The sequence below is a fragment of the Pteropus medius genome, unplaced genomic scaffold (assembly GCF_902729225.1).
Source record: "Pteropus medius unplaced genomic scaffold, Ma_sr-lr_union100, whole genome shotgun sequence".
Lineage (NCBI taxonomy): Eukaryota > Metazoa > Chordata > Mammalia > Chiroptera > Pteropodidae > Pteropus > Pteropus medius.
Window position 1 is genome coordinate 17,684,990 of NW_024349798.1, and position 22,312 is coordinate 17,707,301.

The window sequence follows — 22,312 nt, forward strand, 5'->3', positions numbered from 1 at the left end:
AAGAAAGAAAGAAAGAAAGAAAGAAAGAAAGAAAGAAAGAAAGAAAGAAAGAAAAAGAAAGAAAAGAAGACTCTGATATTGCTAACAGTAATTTCTTTTTGGATATATTTCCTTGGCCAAAGGAAACAAAAGAAAAAATAAACAAATGAAACGACATCAAACTAAAAAGGTTTTGTACAGCAAAGGAAAGCATCAACAAAACAAAACAAAACAAAAAAACCGACTAAATGGGAAAAGATATTTGCTTATGATACATCCAATAAGAGGTTAGTATCCAAAATATATAAAGAACTCGTGCAACTTGACAACAAAAAAATCCAATTTAAAAATGAGCAGAAGACATGAATAGATATTTCTTCAAAGAGGAAATACAGGTGGCCAATAGACATATGAAAAGATGCTCAAGTTCACTAATCATCAGAGAAATGCAAATTAAAATCACAATGAGATATCACCTCAGACCTGTCAGAATGCCTACCATCAATAAATCAAAGAAAAAGTGTTGGTGAGGATGTGGAGAAAAGGGAACTCATACACCGTTGATGGGATTGCAAATTGGTATAGCCACTATGGAAAAAAGTCGGGAGGTTTCTCAAAAAATTAAAAATTGATATGCCTTTTGACTCAGCAATTGCACTTCTGGGTATTAATTCGAAGAAAAGCAAAATAATAATTTGTAAAGTTCTATGCTCTCCTATGTTCGTGGCATCACAATTTACAATAGCCAAGATATGGAAGCAATCTAAATGCCCATCAAGAGGCAATTGGATAAAGAAGTTCTGGTTCATAGATACAATAGGATATTACTTAGCCATTAGAAAATAAAATCCTATCATTTGAAACAACATGGATGGACCTAGAAGTTATTATCCTGAGTGAAATAAGTCAGACAGAGAAAGATAAATATCATGATTTCACTTATATGTGGAATCTAAGGAATTAAAAGAACAAACTAATCAAAAACAGAACCACAAATATAGAGGGCAATCTGGTGATGGCCAGAGGGGAGGGATTTGAGGAGCTGGGAGAAAGGGCTGAAGGATTAAAGAAGTACAAATTTGTAGTTGATAGATGGTCATGGGGATGGGGAGCACGGCATAGAGAATGCAGTTAACATTAATGTAATGCCTGGGTGGAGAGCCAGAGGAGAGAAAGAGAAATTAGGGGAATCTTTTTATAAACTATATAAATATATAACCAATGTACTGTATACTTCATATACATTCCTCTTCATAGTTTTTATAAGGCAGATCTGTTAGTGACATATTCTCTGTTTAATTTTTTCTGGGAATGTCTTAATTTCTACTTTATCTTTGAAAGATAGTTTTGCTTAATATAGTATTCTTGATAGTGTTTTTCTTTCAGCATGTGGAATATCCTACCCTATTGTTTTCTAGCTTCCATTGTTTATGATGTAAAATCAACTGTTGATCTTATGCAGAGTCTTTGATGCATGATGAATCGCTTCTCTCCTGCTCCTTTCAAAATGTTTTTTGTCTTTGTCTTTTAAAAGTTCAATTATGATATGTCTGTGTGCAGATTGCTTTGAGTTTATCCAAAACAGAATTTATTGAACTTCTTGAATGTGCTAATTAACGTTTTCCCTCAAATTGGAAAGTGTTTGGCTAATATTTTCAGAGATATTCTTACTATCTCTTTCTCTCTTCTCTTTTGTACATCCATTATACATATATCAATATGCTTGATACTGTCCCACAAGCCTCTGTTCATTTTTCATTACTCCTTTTTCTTTTTTGTTCATCAGACTATATAATCCCATCACCATGGTGATGGTGGGCCCATCACTATGTTTGCTTACTCTTATACCTCATAATTGATATTGATTTCCTTAGCAAATTTCTCACTTAAGTTATTGTACATGTTATGTCTCGAATGCTTCAGTGGATTCTTTTTCTATTTAATATTTTCTGTCTCTTTACTAATTTTTTATCTTTGGTCAGATATTCTCACAGTTCTATTTTTTTTCTAGGCATGATTTTCTTTAGTGCTTTGAACATATTTAGAATAGCTTACTTAAATTCTTTACCTGGGAAGTCCAACACAATAATTTCCTCATCACTTAAAACAATACAGTGTGGCATTTTCAGACATCAGATCTTTCCCTGTCCAGGGCGAGCTGTGGGAGTTGTTGTTTATTTTTAGTGACTTTCCTGGACTAATTTTATAAAGTCTGTATCCTATGTTATATGTGGCCACAAAGTTTAAAGCCAGCTAATGTTTGTAAGAATTTTCTTTAAGTTCCTATAACCAACAAGTCTCCCAGTCTTTGTTGTGGGCTTCAGTTTGCATCCCAGGCAGTATATAATCCCACATTAACTTTCACTTCTTGCTTTTGTTGAGCCTCAGTGTTAGCCAGAGGGGGGGCTTGGTGCATTCTCAGGTCTTTCCTGAGCAAGCACACAGCTCGGGGAATGTGACTAGGCCTGTGAATACACATGGCCTTCAAGACTCCCAGGAATATGTCAGACCTTTTCAAAGTCTTCTATGGACATCTCATTCTCCATGGTTACTTTTAAAGCATTTGGTTAGCAAGTTTTCCCCCAACTACTGTCTCTTGCCTTTGGCAGCTATGATGTTTAGTCTTTTATTGTTTTATTTTTCAAATGCCTATGGGTCTGTTTATACTAGATGAGTGCTGAATCAGATCCAGAGAAGACAGACTTGCTAGTGGGTCTTCTAGGGAATCAACAAAAAATTAAATAATGATCATTCTCTGGAGATGGAGCTTGGAAACAGATCTGATCTTTTCTTGCCCCTTTGGTGGCTGCCCAGCTGCTGTTTTCCACCATCATTGCTGGCCAGGCTATTGGTTTCCAAGGATATAGCAGAATAGGAGAAAGGAGGGTAGGAACAGACAAGTTAAAGGGCCATAGAGCTCATTGACTTTACTAAGTTTCAGCCATTTTTCTTGAGTAAATGCCTTGGATTTTGAAAGACTTTTTTAGTTTCTAGAATTCTGGAAAGTTGACTCTGGGAAAATTTCCAGTGTATTAATTGCTTTTGTGGAGTAAAATGTATTTTAAGGAGTTCTTACTCTGCCATCTTTTGCTAACATTGTGTCTCCATTTTGAAAAGATATGCTTGCTGCATATAGAATTGTAGGCTGACAAATTTTTTTCTCTACTCTAAAGACATTGGTCTATTGCCTCCTGACTTGCATTGTTCCTGATGAAAAGTCTCCTGTAATTCTGGTTCTCTTGGTCCTATATGTAATGTCTCTTTTTCTCTCTGGGTGCTTTAAGATCATCTATCTCTTATTTTAAGCAATTTTATTATGATGTCCCTGGTAGTTTGTTTTTTTTAAAATCTTTCTTCCTGTTGCATGGGATTATTTGAGCTTTCTGGGTATGTGGGCTCATAGTTGCTATCATATGTATTCTTTAAATGTTGAATGCTTTCTTCAGAACTGTCAGCAGCTCCTTGGCTCTTAGATGGTTGATGAGGAGTATTGACATGGGGGTGAATATAGCATCAAAGAGGAAAAAATATTGTTATCCCCCCTGGATGTGGGTGGTCTCTGTGGTTAAAGATTTAATATAGTCTGAACAAAAAAGTAGGGTCTCAGCACACTGGCAGTCAGAAAATGTTAGCTAGGATCATGTCCCTGTGTCAGAGATAGGGGGCTACTTGTGGTGGCAGGGGGAAATGAGATGTAAAACATACAAAACCTGAAACCAAAAACACTGTCTTGTAGGAGTATCTTCAGAAATGAGTATCATAAGGGCAGTGATTTCTTAGTCTGCACCAGTACAGAGAGTGATGTGCTGGAAAATTAGCCCTAAAAAAGCTCAAAACAGAATTAAAAAGCCCCAATTAGTAGTGTTTGCCAGTTCCTGTGGTCTAAATGCTTTCATCATGGACAATTTTAAACTACCAATGATTTAACAATCAACTTGCTAAAGTATTGGAAATTTAACATTTGGCTTTTATGAGTCAATATGAGCCAGCATCAGAGCAGTAGTAGTGGAACACATGACACAAACATGAGCTTTGGGGCCATCAAGTCACTTCTAAACTAGCACTCAGTGGGCACTTTGCCCAGACCCTTGGAAGGGTAGAAGCTCTACATCAGTCAGAAGACACAGGAGTCAAGAGAAAATATTTAATGAGTAAGACGTAAATAAAAGAAATATGGGCTCTACAGCCTATTTGGGAGGGCTTCCTCTTTCTTGAAAATTTGGAGTCTGTCTTGACATTGGTGGTGAATGAAGCTAGGGCAAGGAAGGAGGTGCAGGCTGCATGAAAGAAAATGAAGACTGTGCTTTGAGTGACGTAACAATCTGGAAAGAAGATGAGTGAAATTGAGGAAGCAGGGAAGTCCTTAGAGAAAAGCTTTGGAAAGTGAGTTTTACATTGACTGTTTTCTTCTCTTGCCTCATGTCTTGACTTTAACCAATTGCACCAGAAAATTGATAGGAAGAAAACAGACTCTGTGATTTTATAAATTCTTACATTTCCATTTTGTTAATGTGAACTTTTTACTTCTAACTCTATATTTATTAGATATATTCAAATGTGTGACATTTTGAATGTGTGGATATTTTATTTCATTTGTTGTTATTAAATAGCTATTTGGTTGGTGAACACAGCAACTCAAGTTTAAAAGACTGTGTTCTTGGCAAAATGCCTGTATCACACCCAAATTATAACAACATAGCTTCGATCTTAGGGTGTTTCAGACATGACCCAGGAGTGCCAGCTCCTCTGATAATTCACCATGGGAGGAACTGAGCTGACAGATACTCCCCAAGACTGGATGTACCAGTCTATGCTTTGGTTCGTCTTTTGTGGGTGACAGAGTGTGCAGAAAAATAAGCTGTGGCAGCAATTTGGTGGTTCTGTATTTGTAACTCAAGTGGTTTTGATTTGTAATCCTATCACTGTTGTCATATAGATTAAATGTGAGTCTAGTGTAAAACCTTTAGAAAAGTCATCCAGTGTTACATTAGAGAAAATATATCTTCAAACTGCCTACTTTCTTCTTCAGTTTTTCTGTTTCCCTCAGTGTGAGTCTTTAACTTTCCTTCTAGTTTTAAAATGATCCTTTGGTTCAAATCTTTTTTGATATTGATGAGTTTTACCATTTAAAATTCTGTAATTGCATCTCTGGAATGATATGAAATCTTCAAAGTTAAGGATGCTACATGAAAAATTGGGAGAAAAGCATAATGGTTATGCACAGAAAGGTCCTGAGTATCATGTGGTTCTGGGTCTGTCTACAGGGGAGCTGTTTATCCTTCTCCCCGCCACTTCCCCACCACCCCCATATAATTATGTCTTATCCCCTCACTGAGCAGTTCTAGGTACACAATGCTGGGAAGTGATGCAGTTGGAAAGATTCAATTGACTGGATTTGTTGTTTGCATAATAGCAAATATCCATACAGTTGGGATCATTCAGCTTTGGAGCACCACATAAATACAACATTAGGAAGTTAGCTCTTAGCATTTATATTCTTAGTGAGAACAGAGGTAGGACACATCATTAAATCTTTCTGGACTTAAGGAAGATGACTTCTGTTCTGAGACTCCAATGAAAGGATGAATTGCTTGGTTTGGTTGTCTGTATCTTTAACTGTCGATGTGGGAATAAATCAATATTAGACATAAAAAATAAGTGTCTAACCACTAAATGTCAGAAGATGGAATAAAAAATGCTCAAGAGCACCAAACTAAAACTTTCAGTTATTTTCCTTAGAGTGCAAAATATACTAAATCATATTGCTTTGTTTTACATACACACACACACACACACACGCGCGCGCGTGCGCGCGCGTGTGTGTGTGTGTGTGTGTGTGTGTGTGTGTGTGTGTGTGTTTGTATCTATATGTCCTTATTACCATTTACCAGAACCCTGTGGACAGGAGATGTGACATTGGTGACAGCGAAGGAATGGTTGAGATGTTTGCCTGGGGATTGTCTTTTTCCAATATTTTTCTTTATTATCTTAAAAGCAAGTCAATATGTTTAGCTTCATTTTATTCTTGCACTGAACAAAAGGGCACTTACACAGCTTTGTGTGAAGGCACCTGACTCTAGAAGCAAGTAAGAAATATAGATCTCACCTTTTTTTAGCCCAAATACCAGTCAAGAAACTTCTGCTCCCAAATGTGGAAGACAGCTTTGCACACTGGTCATTGGGGGATCAAGCACTTTCCATGGTTCATGAGACATAAGCCATGCTATAATACTTTTCCCAAACTGTGGTATCCCTTCCCTGAAATAAATTGAAGTAGAATAGCTTTTAAGTATATTTTGAACCTGCTAGGTAGGACATTTATAAACTTCTTCCTGTCATTTTATTTCGTGGAATAGAATGTTTGTATTGGGAGAAAAACAGAAGTTCAAGGAATTCAGCTTTGTTGTCAGAAATAGAAGTGCTCAACCCAGTCAGCTGAATCCCAAATAAATATGTATTGGGTTTGACCACATGTCCTTGTGTTTATCTGCCCTGTCACTCAAAAATATTTCTGGTTTGTCACCTTCCCCAACCCTCCCTGTCCTGCACCTTGAGGGCACATGCATTTCTCCCTTGCACAGAAAATTTACAATAATCACTCATGTGAAGAATGTCCTAAAATTTTGTTATGTATGTATTTTGTAGATGAAAACATATCTTCAGCATAATCCTCAACTTATTTTGGATTTAAAAAGAAATTATGCTTTTGTTTTCCAGAGATTTAGGGATGACTTAGCATACAATTTCTAATTCCCAGCTCTTTGTGTTTTTTTTTCTTAGTACATTTCTTATCCCTTACTTTCCTTCCAATTTTAAATGTCTGTGTCTAAATAATTTTCCACTGTGCTAGTTCAGTTACCCAACCAAACCAATTAAAATGTGATGGGTATACTAGTAAATTTTAAAGCCCTTAGGTTGAAATTTTAAGACAGTGTATTTCCACATTTATAGATTCAGCTACATTCACTCTGTTTTCTTCTCTGCTGAAATGTGAATGTTTATGTGGCAAAAAGTAACTAGACATATACAAAATATTCAACTTTATTCTACTAATATAAACCTTAATGGAAATGTCCATTTCCATTAAGTCCACTATAATAATGTATTCTTAAAAATAAACGGTTGAAACTTAAAAAAAAAATCTTCATGGATTATTTTTGATAATGGAAGAGACAATATCAAGAAATAACTGAAATTTTAAGTAAAATAAAAGTATTTAAAATTTAATAATTTCAATGGCTTTTTCTTTAGTTTTATAATATAGTTTCCTCATTTTAAGGATTAGGAAACAAGAATCCAATTCAGTTTTTATTTTTTCTTAAGGACCTTTTGAAACCTGGAACATTTTTGGACTTTCACGGACTGGAGATGACACTTATCTTCTTTGTGGTTGAACAAAGTATCAGTGACTCAGTTCCCTTTCTTGGGGAAACTTGATCATCATCATGGTTACTACCTCCTCCACCTAGACTATTGCCACTCCAAGGACACTGTCATCATATGTGCTACCTTCATCCTCATAGCCACCACCACCACCATCATCAATGCTATGATGCCTAACTCCTGGCGGCTCACAGTCTGCATGTGGGCCTGACCTTCTCATGGAAGCCTGGGGAAGATATGCATGTCTCACCAGATGTATGTATACATGAGCTGAATTGGGGTACCAGGGGTCCCACTGCAGTTTCCAGTATGGCAAGACCAGAACCAAGATCTGGACATCAGATCAGGGCTGATTTAGACTGAAGCAGAGCTAGTGATTAACACCCATCATGTGCTTGTGGTCTGACTTGATGTTAGGCAACATCCCAACACCTTCTTCAGAGCGCACAGCACCTCTTTGTTCCTCAGACTGTATATGAGGGGGTTTAGCATGGGGGTGAGGATGGCACCGAGCATGAAGAGAACCTGGTCTAGTTGAGGACTGTGGTAAGAACTAGGCCTCATGTAGACCAGTATGGCTGGACCAAAGTAGAGGCTCACCACAGTCAGGTGGGAGGAACAGGTAGCCAGGGCTTTGTTCCTGCCCTTGGGGGACTGTATGCGGAAGACGGCAAGGAAGATGAAAGAGTAAGAAGACAGGATGAAGGACAAGGGGACAAGGAGTACCACAATACTTGTCATCACCACAGCCTTCTCGTAGGCAGAGATGTCCTCACATGCCAATTTTAGGATGGCCATGACCTCACAGAGGAAATGGGAAATCTCTCTAGAACCACAAATGGGGAAATGCATGGCATAGGCTGTGTGTGCGAGGGATGTGAGAGCGCCCACAGCCCAGGATGTGGCAGCCATCTGCAGACAGACCCTCTGGTTCATGATGAGGGCATATCTCAAAGGGTTGCAGATGGCTATGTACCGGTCATAGGCCATGAGGGTGATGAGGATGCACTCAGCGATTCCTAGAGTCAGAAAGAAGAAGATCTGAGTTCCACAGGCCCCTCGGGAGATGTTTCTCCTCCCTGAGAAGAAGTCAGTTGCCATCTTGGGTACAGTGCTAGAGATTAATGTCAGGTCCATGAGAGCCAGCTGGCTCAGCAGGAAGTACATGGGGGTGTGGAGGCGAGAATCCACCCAGATCAGGAGGATGAGCATGGAGTTTATGGAGAGAGCCATGGCGTATATCAGGAGGATGGCAGAAACAAGGAAGTGGACGTGTTTTATACCAGGGAAGAGACCCAAGAGGATGAGATCCATGTTGGAAGACTCATTCCTTTGATCCATGTCTCTGCTGTGTTAGAAGTAATCGACCCAGGAGAAAAGCCAAAATTGGAGAAATCATATAGATGTATTGGATTCTGTTCCCTAAGCTCTTGCTTTTCTTACTTTTATCAGCATCAGAAGGCTGTGATATTTCTGGAAATAACATCCTTTTAGCCAATTATTATGGCTAAGAAGGCTATCTTATACCACTCCTCCACCTACTTTATTCACAAAACATGTAAATGTCCATCCTGCATCTAGTAGTATAAGCTTGGACTCAATACCACCACCTCCCTTCCTTCCCATCTCATTCCCCTCTCTCCTGTGTGCTGGTCCCCTCCCTTAAACCTGTGACAAATATGTGGCATTCGTTCCAATCATACATATTCCCATTTATTATCTGTCAGCATGTGCTCAGTCTTAGGGAGACAAGATGAATAAAGAATAATTTCTGACATCAAAGACCTTTAACTTTATTGATGACGAGTAGTGAAAGACTCATGTGAAAAAATATGAAAGATGTTTTAATGGAAAAATATAGATGACACTTTGCACAATGGAGATGCAAAGCAGTCTTCATTTTTCAAAAGCTAGGGGAATTGCATGATGGCAAAAATCTATGTTCACGGAGCCTTAAAAAACTAAACCATCAAATTTGAGACTTAGCATTATGGGATTGTAGGTGTTTAGAAAGGAAGGGTGTCTCAGAAATTGGCCCAGAAAAGCTAAGTGGTTTTCCAAGGTCACCAGCACCAGAGCCCTTGAGGCAGAGGCAGCCAGCCAAGGTGCACTTGGATTACTGATGGAAAGAGCCATGAAGTAATAAATCATGTCCTAGCCTTTTTCTGAATTACAGCCCACTTTCAGATCCTCATTAAGTATATTCATAGTAGTGTTTTATTAAATGTAGCTTTGTCTGGTTTGTGCTTTATTTATGAGGATAATACTAGCTCTTGTAGTAGATAGTCTTCCAAATCTCAGTGGCTTAAGATATCAGAAGTATATTTCTCGTCAATAAAGTCCAAAATAGATGTTGACGGGCAGGTGGCCCTCCTCTGAGTGGAGTTTCAGAACCCAAGCTCCTGTCATCTTCTTGTTTACAATCTACAACACTGACTTCTGAGGTCATTCTGAGCCGGCAGCAGACAAGGTACGAACCTGTTAATGAGCCAAGCCCAAAAGTGCTGCACGGGCCCTCCTCTAGCATTTGGGTCCAGTCATATGGCCATGCCTTACTGGGGGCGGCGGGGCGGGGGAGGCTGGGAGTGTTTCTAGCTCAGTGCACAGGGAGAAGAGGAAGTAGGTTGGTAAGCAGCTGCCAGTCCCTGTCACATCTAAATTAATTTGTGTTTGCACACTGACAATAAGCTGGTTCTCAGCAGGGATACTGTTTGTATTCCTTTACCCCTTTACTTGACCACAATGGTGATGCTGTCAGTACTTGTTGAATCAAATGGAGCCTATCTTCCTGGTTACCCAGAAGAGCAGAGTCTCACTTCCCTTGCATAGATCAGATTCTTGGCCCTGCCAAAATAGAAGTGATCTTTTTTTTTTTAATAGATTCTGTCTGTTATCTATTATGACATAATAATCATCCTAAGATAAAATAACACATTTATTACCTCATGGCTCTTTCCATCAGTAATCCAAGCGCACCTTGGCTGGCTGCCTCTGCCTCAAGGTCTCTGGTGCTGGTGATGCACTCTCATCTGAATTCTCAACTCGAGGATCCTTCCCAAGCTCACTCAGTGTTGTTTGCAGGTGCAATTCAGCCCTTCTTGTCTGTTGGGCTGAGGACCTTAGTTCCTTGCCTTTATATGAAGCAGCTGACAATATGGTAGCTAGCTTCCTTCAAGGAAAGGGAGAAAGAGGGAGAGGGAGAGATACAGAGTGTGAGAGCAAGTGGGAAGTCACAGCCTTTTTGTATCTTGATATCAGAAGTAGTAAGTGCTAAGGGGGAGCATGCACAAGGACATGAGTACTGGCAGGCATGGACCATTGGGAGCCATCTTTGAGATTGCCTATTACAGAGATCCTCCACGTTTGTAGTATTTTTATGGAAACTTTAGAGTTTAGAGTTAGAAGCCACCTTCAGAAAATCTACTTCACTCTTCACCCCAGTAATTTTTTATCCCCCTGTTATTTTAGTGATGAAGAAGAAATTAGAGTTCAGAAAAGTTTAATAGTCCCAGATCAGCCATCTGGTTAATGGTGAAGGACTGTGCCCAGGTCTGCTCTTACCTCGACTTCTTTGACAACTTGCATAACTTTAAATGATTTCTTGAGTTATTTTTAACTTATTCACATTAATTTTTTTTACTTCAATGACCTTTAGGAAAAATTGAACTTGTTCTAAATCAGCATAAAATATACTCATAGATAAGGACTGAGAAGAAATGTTTAGAAATTTGTGACTATAGCTAATTTCAACTTTTTAAATTATTAGTTTGTTATAGTTTACATGTGGATTTTCATTCTATAAAATATACTCTAAATATTAATGCATTTCAATTATATTTATATTATAAATTTTATCATTCATAAGACTTTAAAAATGTCCATCCATTTAAAAGATATCCATATTTAGCTGAATGAAAATATGTAAATATATGTGGCAATATATTTTGGAATTTTATGTATCTTCACAGATTGCTTTGATAACCGTCTCATTTACAAGTGTCCAGGAAATGAATCATTTCATTTGGGCTGCAAAGTGGCGTGATCAGCAGGGGCACAATAGAAGACTTGGTCATGGTGCTTGCATGATTATGGTAGATTCTGCTTATCATGGCCCGCTCTGCAACTTCTCTTTCTCTGGGTCTCAACCCTCATAGTAACACATGTATAGATTCAGACCTTTGCTTCCCATAGCTTACAGTCCTGACCAACGTAGTTAACAGGTTCATTTCTCAGAGTGGAATGTGCTCACCCTTAGCATCTCTGGTGAATTCACATGCTAGTAAATTCTTTGGATAATGATGGGACATTCATCCTGAGTTTTATCTCGGCCTGTTGGTAAATCACTTTCTTTGTATCCCGGAAGGGCATGGTGCCCTCTTGCTCCAAAACCCTTTCCCTGACAAACTCCTCTCAGCAAAAGGTCTGGGAAATGCATGCCTTGTGATCTGATAGGCTGTGCTCTGTGAGCAGGCACTGAGCTTGGAAGGAAAGAAAGCCAGGAGCCGAGGACATGGACCTCTGAAAGAGGCATCATTGGCCTCAGAGATCAACTTCCAGAGAAGCAGGGTGTGGAGACATCCCTGGCACCCATCCTCGAGCACCACATAATCAGCATCTGCACTTTGTCCTCTGTCTCTACTGTCCTATATCGATTCTCCTTTATCCACACTCCTATGACTGCAATTCCACTCACCACATAAAGTCACACATTTAGTCTCCAAAAAGCATCTACAATCTCCCTTATTTAAATTTTACTCTTTCACTTAGCATCCTTTTCTATGTCCTTTTCTTAGTTAATTGTCAACTCTCTTACATCTTTTGCTATAATTTCCTATGGGACCACTGCTCAAATTCTCTTATGCTCAGTCTCTCATTTTCATCTTCCCTTTCACAGAGAAATCAAATTCTATTTTCTCTCATAATTTCCAGATAATGAGGAAAATATATTTGAAAAGAAAATATGTCAGCAGCATTCAAGGAGATGGGCTTCGTTATTTTCTGATTAGTTATTGACTAACCAATTGATGTGTGGAACATTGTTCCCTTTACAGAACATTACGTGGTTAGAGAAACCCTCTCATGACTGATTTTAAGAGGTTTTCAAAATTAAGTAGTCTGAATTTTATCACTTCTGGGAAATTTCTTCAGTATATCACTTCCAAGTCAGTTCATCAATAGGAAAAGGAGACCATGGTTTGCTTCTTTTCTCTGGTTTAAAGGCAGTCATCTGAACAGGCACCTTGAAATGAAACAAAAACATCTTGTCAAACCTATCTGAAACTGGATTCGTTAGTGAAATACTTTTCATCTTAGTCAAAAGAATGGGTTTGTGACATCACTGAAGTAGAATTGCTTATGACACTTGTTAAATGCAACCAAATTCAATGTTATGTCATTAAGGAGATCATTTTTTCTCACCTTACCTTAGTTTTCTACTTGAATCTGCAAATACATAGCTTTCCAAGATATGCAGTTTTTTGCTTTTGTCCATTTTCTTGTGTGAATCCAGCCAGGTAGACAGAACTGACCATTTTTTGCTGCCATCTATACAGGAAAATTCAGAACTTGTTAGTGAGACAGGTTTTTATGCTCAGGAAGTTCTCCTTCCTTTTGGATTTCCACCAGCTAACGTAAACACTTGTTTCTCTGTGCAATCTCTGCAATGACAGCAACATCACCTGCCTTTTCTATGTCATCTCTTCCCAAAGGGCCCTGTGAGAGCAGATGCAGGGTCATCCCAGTCCCTGAGGCCTATCTGCTGTCCTGGCTGCCTGCCCTGTGCTCTGCTCTGAGCAAGTTGCACAAGGGAGCTGTGGCAGGTCTGTTATAGACATTCACATAGTTCTGCTTCAAGGTCCAAACACTGAATTGTATTTGTACTAAATTTTAGCATTGACAAATGTGATTTTACTTATTTGTGTCACATAATCTTCAAGAGCACAATGTGAGTGAAAATAACGTGTGTTATCATTTCAACATTATGGACAGTGAAAGTGATATCTGATGATTCAAGGTTATGACCCCAACCCTTTCCTCTGGATTCCAGATGACTTTGGAGTTGCTCCTTTAAGAGCTCTTGCTGGATTTTTGCCATTTCCATAATAACTGATGTAAACACCCATCCGCCTCCACCTACCTTTCCTAAACCCCAGCGGGTGGCCTAGGTGGGAAAATAAGTTTCTTAAGAGATAGTTCATTGAGGTGACCAAATTCAAGTTGGAGTGACTGTGGGGTGTGTGTGTATGTGTGTGTGTGTGTGTGTGTGTGTGTGTGTGTGTAAATTAACCATCAGCAAGGTACATATTGTTTACTTTGTAATATTTCCAATTAGAAGCACCTTCAGATGTGTGCGAGGTTAACACTGATACCCATAAAATAAACTTAAGGGATTAGTTATAACCCTGAAGTCCTAGTGGCAAGCTAACCGGGCACTGTAACTGTCATCAAATATAAGACAATTTTGCTGGCATGAATGAAAGTATGACACATGGAAAGTCTAAGGGATGCATATTTTCTAGTTGGAGGAGATGACCTAGTTCCAAACCTTAACAATCGTATAGGCTCCACGCACAAGCACAGTTTGTCTTGATATTGGCCTGAGTTGATCTGTATACTTCAGCTATGCCCTGGCTTATCGCACTCTATTTGTTGTGGGTTAAACAACACCTCAAATAACAGTAGCAAACATTTATAGAGTGTTTTCTAAGTGCTCAGTATTCTACTAAGCTCTCTCTGTGTGTTGTCTAATTGAATCCTCATAACCTTCACAACAGTTCCTTCCATCATTACAAGTCATCATGACTTGTTCTATCACTTACAAAATGTAAACAGCTGCGTGAATGATAAAAAACAAAGCAACCTCTCAAGTGTCTGTTACCCCAATGGCCAGTGATTGCAGGGTTGCTCATTTGTTACTACCTCTTACAACCACAAGTACCTTTTGAGATCCTTTTATATGAGAGATGTTGAAACTCTGCTCATATATGAGATAAAAGCATGTATTGTATGGATACTGATGAGAAAGACATATTGACATCCTGTGAGGGGCAGTGTGGCTGTCTTAGTCTCTCATGGAACTGAGGTAATTACAGGGTTGAAGGCAGGACCTGCAGCACACGGATTAGAACCATTTCTAATAGTGGGCCTGTGGTGTCTTGTTCCCAGCCTTTACTCACCTGGGCTCTGGAGCTCTGGATCTGGAATTAGTGAAACAGTTTTCTAAAAAAATAAAATAATCTTTCCATCTATTTGGTCTTCTTCCACTGGCTACTCTGAACCTTCCCAAGGATAATGGGTCTGTTTTCACGTGTTCTCATGACTTGCATTCTCAGCCTATTGGCTGATTTCTCAGAAAATCAAATTAGCTTCTCTTTGAACACTCATCTCACCTACATCTTCCACCCCTGAGGTTTCATGCTGGGAGCTATTCAATGCAATGCCTATCACGTACACATATATCATGTTTGCTTTTTTTTAAAATTATATTTTTAATTAAATTTATTGGAGTGACATTAGTTAATAAAATTATATAGGTTTAAAGTGTATAATTTAATAATTCATTATACACATACATATTGCATTGTGGTTCACCATCCAAAATTAAATACTTTTTTGTCACCATATATTTGACTCCCTTTACCCTTATCTAACTCCCCTTGCCCACTGGTAACCACTAAACTGTTGTCTGTCCATAAATCTCTCTTTGTTTGTCATGTTTATTTGTTGCTTTCAGTTTGATACTCCACATATGAGTAAAATCATATGGTTCTCAACTTTTTCTGTCTGGCTTATTTCACTTAGCATGATAATCTCAAGATCCATCCATGTTTTTGCAAATAGCAGTATTTCATCTCTTCTTATGGCTGAGTAATATTCCATTGTATATATGTACCACATCTTCTTTATCCAATCATCTACCAAAGGACACTGCAGTTGTTTCCACGTCTTGGCCACTGTGAGTAATGCTGCTATGAACATCGAGGTGCATATATCTTTACAAAGAAATGTTTTCAAATGTTTTGGATAAATACCCAGAAGAGGGATTGCTGGGTCATATGATAATTCTATTTTAAATTTTTTGAAGAACCTCTATACTGTTTTCCATAGTGATTGTACCAATTTACATTCCCACTAGCAGTGCATAAATATTCCCTTTTCCCCATAACCTCTCCAACACTTGTCATTACTTGTCCTGTTGATAATAGACCATCTAACAGGTCTGAAGTGGTATCTCATTGTGGGTTCGATTTGCATTTCCCTGGTAGCTACTGAAATTGAGCATCTCTTCATATGTCTGCTGGCCATTTGAATGTCTTCTTGGAAAAAATGTCTATTCAAGTTCTTTGCCCATTTTTTAAATTGGATTCTTTGTTTTTGTTTGTTTTTTGTTTTTGTTTTTTGTAATTGTTTTTCTTGATTTGTATGAGCTTTTTACATATTTTGGATATTTACCCTTTATTGGAGGCATTGTTTTCAAATATATTCTCCCATTCAGATGTTTCCCTCTTTGCCTCGTTGACAGTTTCTTTTGCTGTGAAGAAGCTTCGTAGTTTGATATAGTCCCATTCATTTTTTTTCTTTTACTTCCCTTGCACGTGAAGTGAAATTCATAAAATCCTCTCTAAATCCAAGGTCCATGAGTTCACTACCTATGTTTCTTCTATACAACTTATTGTTTCAGGTCTGATATTTAGATCTCTGAACCATTTTGAGTTAATTTTGGAATATGATGAGAGATAGCAGTCTAGTTTCCTTCTTTTGCATGTGGCTCTCCAATTTTCCCAGCATCATTTAATGAAGGGACTTTCTTTTCTCTATTGCATGTTTTTGGCTCCTTTGTTGAAAACCATTTGCTCTTATACATGTGAGTTTATCTCTGAACTCTCAATTTTGTTTCATTGTTCTAATGTCTGTTTTTCTACCAATCCATGCTGTTTCGATTATTGTTGTTTTGTAGTATAACTTGAAATCAGACGGAGTGACACCTTTGGCCTTATTATTTTCCTTAGGACTGTTTTGGCTATTTGGAAGTCTTTGTAATTTCATACAAATCTGATGATTTCTTGTTCTATTTCCTTAAAAAAAAATTCTACTGGGATTTTGATGGGGATTGCAGTAATTCTGTATATTGCTTTGGGTAATATACCCATTTTAACTATGTTGATAAGTCCAATCTTTAAACACAGAACATCTCTCCATTTTCTTGTGTCTTCTTCAATTTCTTTTAATAATGTTTTATAGTTTTCAGTGCATGGGTCTTTAACATGCTTTGTTAAGTTTATTCCTAGGTATTTTATTCTTTAGTTGCAATTGCTAAATAATGTTTTTTTATTTCTTTCAGAAACTTTACCACTAGTGTATAGAAATGCAATCAACTTAAAAACAAAAACAAAAACATCTACAGCACCTGGTATTCAAAGGTGGTCTCCCATCCAAGTACTAACCAGGACTGACCCTGTTTAGCTTTCGAGATAAGACGGGATTGGGCTTGTTCAGGGTGGCATGGCTGTAGACTGCAATTGACTTTTGTACATTGATTTTGTCACCTGAAACTTTACTGTATTTGTTTATTATTTCTAATAGTTTTTCGGTGGAGCTTTTAGAGTTTCCTATATAGAGAATTATGTCATCTACAAAAAGTGAAAATTTACTTCTTTATTCCCAATTTGGATGCCTTTTATTTCTTTCTCTTTCCTGATTGCTCTGGCTAGGACTTCCAACACTATATTGAATTAGAGTAGTGAGAGCAAAGAACCTGATCTGGGAGGGAAGGCTTTTAGTTTTTCACCATTGAATATGCTATGAGCTCAAGGTTTGTCCTATATGGCCTTTATAATGTTCAGGTACTTTCTTCTATATCCATTTTATTAAGTGTTTTAATCATAAATGGTGTTGTATTTTATAAAATGCTTTCTCTGCATCTATTAATATGATCATATAGTTTTTGTTTTTTTTATTTTGTTTATGTGGTGTATCATATTGATTGATTTGCATATATTGAACCATCCTTGTGTCCCTGGAATGAACCTAACTTGATCATGATGTATAATGTTTTTAATGTATTGCTGTATTTCATTTGCTAGTATTTTGTTTAGGATTTTTCCATCTGAGTTCATGACATATATTAGTTTGTAGTTTTATTTTTTTGTGTGTTATCTTCACTAGATTTTGGTATCAAGGTATGTTGGCCTCATAAAATGAGTTAGGAAGTATTGCCTCTTCTTCAATTTTTTGGAAGAGTTTGGTAAAAAACAGATATTTAATCATCTTTGAATGTTTGGTAGGATTCACTAGTAAAGCCATCAGGACTTTTACTTTTTAGTACATTTTTGTTGATTGTTTCGATTTTCTTACTGTTGACTAGTCTACTTAGATTTTCCAGTTCTTCATGATTCAGTCTAGGAAGGTTGTATGTTCCCAAGAACATGTCCATTTTTGGGTAGGTTATTGAATTTGGTGACATATAATCTTACATAGTATTCTTTTATGATACTTTGTATTTCTGTGGTGTCTGTCATGGCTTCTCTTTCATTTCTGATTTTGTTTACTTCTGTCTTTTCTCTTTTTTCGTTAGTGAGTTTAGCCAGGGTTTTGTCAATTTTAATGGTCTTTTCAAAAAACCAGCTCTTTGTCACATTAATATTTTATTTCCTCTTGTTCTCAATTTTATTCAAGTCTGCTCTAATTTTGATTATTTCCTTTCTTCTGTTGACTTACGGCTTCAATTATTCTTTTTCTAGTTCTTTAAAATGTAATGTTGGTTTGTTCACTTGAGATTTGTCATGTTACTTGAGGTAGGCCTATAATGATATGAACTTTTTTCCTATTATAGCTTTTGTTGTATCTTACAAGTTTTGATATGTTGTATTTTTATTCTCATTTGTTTCTATGTTTCTCTTGATTTCCCCTTTTATTTCTTTATGACACTATCATTCTTCAGTAGCATGTTATTTAATTTTCACATATTTGTGGGTTTTCTTACTTTTTTGCCATTGAGCTCCAGTTTCAAAGCATTATGGTGAGAGAACATGCTTGGTATGATTTCAATCTTCTTAAATTTGTCAAAAATATTTTTGTATCCTAACACAGTCTATCCTTGAGCATGTTTTATGTGCACTAAAGAAGAATGTATATTCTGGTGTTTTGGGATGAGAGGCTCTGTAAATGTCGATTATGTCCAATTGTTCTAATGTGTCACTTAAGTGTATGTTTTTAATTAGTTTTATGTTTGAATGATCTCTTTATAGCTGTATGATTCTCTACTATAATGATGTTTTTGTCAGTTTCTCTCTTTAGTTGTACTAGTAGTTGCTTTATATATTTTGGTGCTCTGAGAATGAGAACATAGATATAAGTAAGTGTTTTGTCATCTTGATGTATTCCCTTCTTTATGATTATGAAGTGTCCATCCTTGTTGCTTGTTAACTTTTTTAATCTTGAAGTTTATTTTGTCAAATAAAAGTATGGCTACATCCACTTTTCTTTTTATGTCTCATTTTACACACTAACCTCCAATATAGACCATTTGACGAATATATTTCTAGGTGACTAAATGTTTTGGCCACAACACACACACACACACACACACACACACACACACACACACCAGCGTACTTTTGGAACATTTGATATTAAATCACTCTTTTGTAACAAATATCAGAAGCAGTTGCTGATCTTACAAGGCTATGCCTAGGTTGTCAATAAATTGTGTGTGATAACATAGGTAGACACTTATTTCTCTTTTTTCTAGAGCAGGGAATAAAAGATGTAGAAAGAGAAGCACATTCATTCATCTCAGCAAACTGTCCAATTTCACTAATCTCACACATTTCTTGATGTATCCCTTCTTCTGTTTTGTGAATTCATTCCTTTTCTCCCAAACTACAGTAAGAACTCTGGAGATGCTTCACCTCAAGTGGGTGAAGATAAGGGCTCTCTAATACTTACAGAAAGCTTACCATGTGCAGGGCTTGAAATAGGCCCACATCAACCCTTCCCTCATCTATTCTTCATCACTTCATCAACATTGCATAGCAGTTTTGCTCATGTCATGGCTTGAGAATCAGTAAAGATTTGATGATTTGCTAGCGTCCATTTCCATATGTATGATGCACTATATGTGACCTACCAGGAACCTGGATAGCTTCATGCCTCCTTTCATCTGTTAGTTCTAAGCACTAAACAAACACAGGAACCAAAATCTGGAAAAAATGCGCCAATAATTGGATAAGAACATTGGGATTTCTGAGATTGATTTGGCCTCACATTACAATAAAGGCTGGATGCAGCTTTCATTTTCACCACATGTATGTTCTACCTGTTGGGCTTAAATACTGTAGTCGCTCTCATGTGGACCTCATTAGGTGGCCTTGGTGCTGCCCTCTGATCTGAGAGAGCAGATCATCCACTCAATGCTGTGACCCAAGGAGTATCCAACACTCTTTGTCTGAGCATTTCCACTTTCCTTGTTTGATAGGTAAGAGCTGTATTGCCTTGGCATCTATCCAATCTGTCAATAGTGTATGTTGGCAAGAATTCAAGCTGCATCTTGGTTTGCATGAACACTAGTAAGACCTGATGTTTCAGTGATCACTGGATGAGCTGCAGCCCAAAGATGCCAATAGTTCATAGGAAGGGGATGAAAAGAGCCTGGGACACCAGTGCTACAGAAGTGCCCCCTGTCCCACTTACCTCCCACCAAACAGGGCGGAAACTGTACCTTGTATCAGGGAAGTTGTAACTGGGAGACAGTGATGTGGTACTGCTATGTGAGACTGCTCTTTGCTGCTCAGAGTTCCAACGACAAAGAAAGCACCCTCAGCAGTGTCAGAGCATCAATGAGGTGTGATGTGCAGGGTCAGGGCAGACAGGGAAGACTGCATGAAGAGCAGAGTGGCCAGTGGCTAGCAGTGGTAGGACACTGCCACCCTGGTCCCAAAGTGAAGGAGTAGTGAGAATGGAACCAGGAGTATTCCCTATAGGGTAGGGTCCCTTGGTGGAGGATGCAGTCATTCCCTGCCCAGCCTAGTGAGGACAACTTCTCTCCATCTTACTTCTGACCTGTTGGTGCTGTCACTGGCCCAATCTAACAGGAAGCCACAAGACAAAGGAGTTGAGGTGATGGAGTCTGGAGATAGGCCCACATGTAGGAAAGACAGGGCCACACTGATTCTGGTGGTCATGAATCTTAACATCCAGGTGCTCCCTGTTCCTGGGACATTGCTGGAGATATGATGGGCCCGAACATTTAAGACAGCTCTTCTCAAAACTGTGCATGCCAGCATCTCAGAGCTGCCTTGCCTCCTCCTTCTCTCTCTTCTCTCAGCCAATCTGGAGACACATCCAGAATTGAGTCCCTTTCTTCAGCTGACAGGCTTCCACTCAGCTCAGATGTCCTCCACCTAGCCCCAGTGCCTTTTTCATTAGCCCTGGATAATTCACCCATGCTTGTTGCTGACTGTCTCTTATCACTACTGTCAACCACACTAGCCTCGTCACTGTACCTTCAACATTTATGCCCACTTCTACCCTAAAGGCTTTCTTTTTTACTGCTTCTGTGATGGAATGACTTTCCTTTGAAGTGTGCTGCTTTTCCCATACTCAGTAAGGTCTCCACTCAAGTATCTCCTAATCAGAGATGCCCTTGCAGACCAACTGTAAGGAGTAGCACTGTTCTCCTTTCTTCCTTTTTCTTTTCTTCAGAATACTTGTCAGCATGTGACATATTGAACATTTACTTATTATTTCCTATGTCCCCAGCTATCATGTAAGCTCTATGAGAGTATGCTTATTCTTTCTTCACTGCTCTAGCCCCAGTGCCTAAAACATTGCCTGCCATAAGAGGCTTTCAAAATTTTTCTTGAGTTATCGAGCAAACAATGTTCTCTCCCATCATATCTTCTTGAACATGTATAAAGAGACCTTGCTTGGATTGAAGTGTAGCTGGGAGAATGCAGTTCCTATCAGGGGGACCAAGAGTTGGAGCTTGGGGTATGCTGATGCCTGCTCATAGCTTAACAAGAAGCCATTGAGTTGTCACCAGACAATCACCCTATTCCACCCTAATTTTCTGTACTCAAACCTAATATCTTCTGGATGACATGCACAAAAACTACTAGAAGAAGCAAGACCCTGAGCAATTACTCAATGTTCTGTAAAATGTTAGTGTTCATGATTTTTCCTATATAGATTTATATTCTTTTGACTTTTAATATGTAGGTTATACAATTGGTGATTATAATTTAGCCTTCTGATTTGCCAAAAATCTCTCAACTTATTTCTTAAGGTGATATAAATATTTTTATACCAGTTGTCTCTGGAGTCTGAAAAGCATATGAAAACTGGAGAAATTTTTCTTCCATTATCTGTCATCCCCTGCCTGCCCCAATTCAATGTACCTCTTTTATTTTTAGTATCTCTGGGCTCCTGAAATAGCAATTACTCTGAATTTCCTTTTAGAATAGAGAAATTTTTTCACATCCTATTCGCACAGTATTCTAGTTTCTATCTTCAAACATAACTTTTTCAGTTACAAAATTTTCTTTTCATTTTGTATTTATTAATTTATTTAATTTAAAAAACACTTTATTAACAGAATAGATATGAGTTGTTTATAACAAAAGATATGCACAGAATAGCACTTATAAGTTAAAAAAATTAAAATCATGAAAAAAATAAAAAAAAGATCTATGATTTAATTCAGATAAAACCTTAATTTTCTGGAATGACTATATACTTAATTATTTTTATTAGATTATTTCCCCTTAAAGGATTAAGTCATTTCATGCAAAAGAGTCCTCAAGAAATGGAGGATCACAAGTCAAAGTCCAAGATGAGGGTTTTCCTTATGAACCACTTTGAAAACTATTTGCTGTGAATCTCATATGGTTAAAATGCTTACCTTTCCATATAAAACTATAACTCTGTACTAAAGTTTTCATACATAAGAAAC

At 37.8% G+C, this 22,312-nt stretch overlaps 1 protein-coding gene and 1 pseudogene across 1 annotated transcript; both read right to left on the minus strand.

The window, feature by feature from the left end:
* Positions 1 to 7,749: 7,749 nt before the first annotated feature.
* Positions 7,750 to 8,971, minus strand: LOC120620531 (olfactory receptor 56-like). The gene has a single exon (XM_039885593.1). It carries the CDS (start codon positions 8,701 to 8,703, stop codon positions 7,750 to 7,752), a length of 954 nt encoding a protein of 317 aa, XP_039741527.1. The 5' UTR covers positions 8,704 to 8,971.
* Positions 8,972 to 16,756: 7,785 nt separating this feature from the next.
* Positions 16,757 to 16,875, minus strand: LOC120620677 (uncharacterized; annotated as a pseudogene).
* Between the last annotated feature and the right edge of the window lie 5,437 nt (positions 16,876 to 22,312).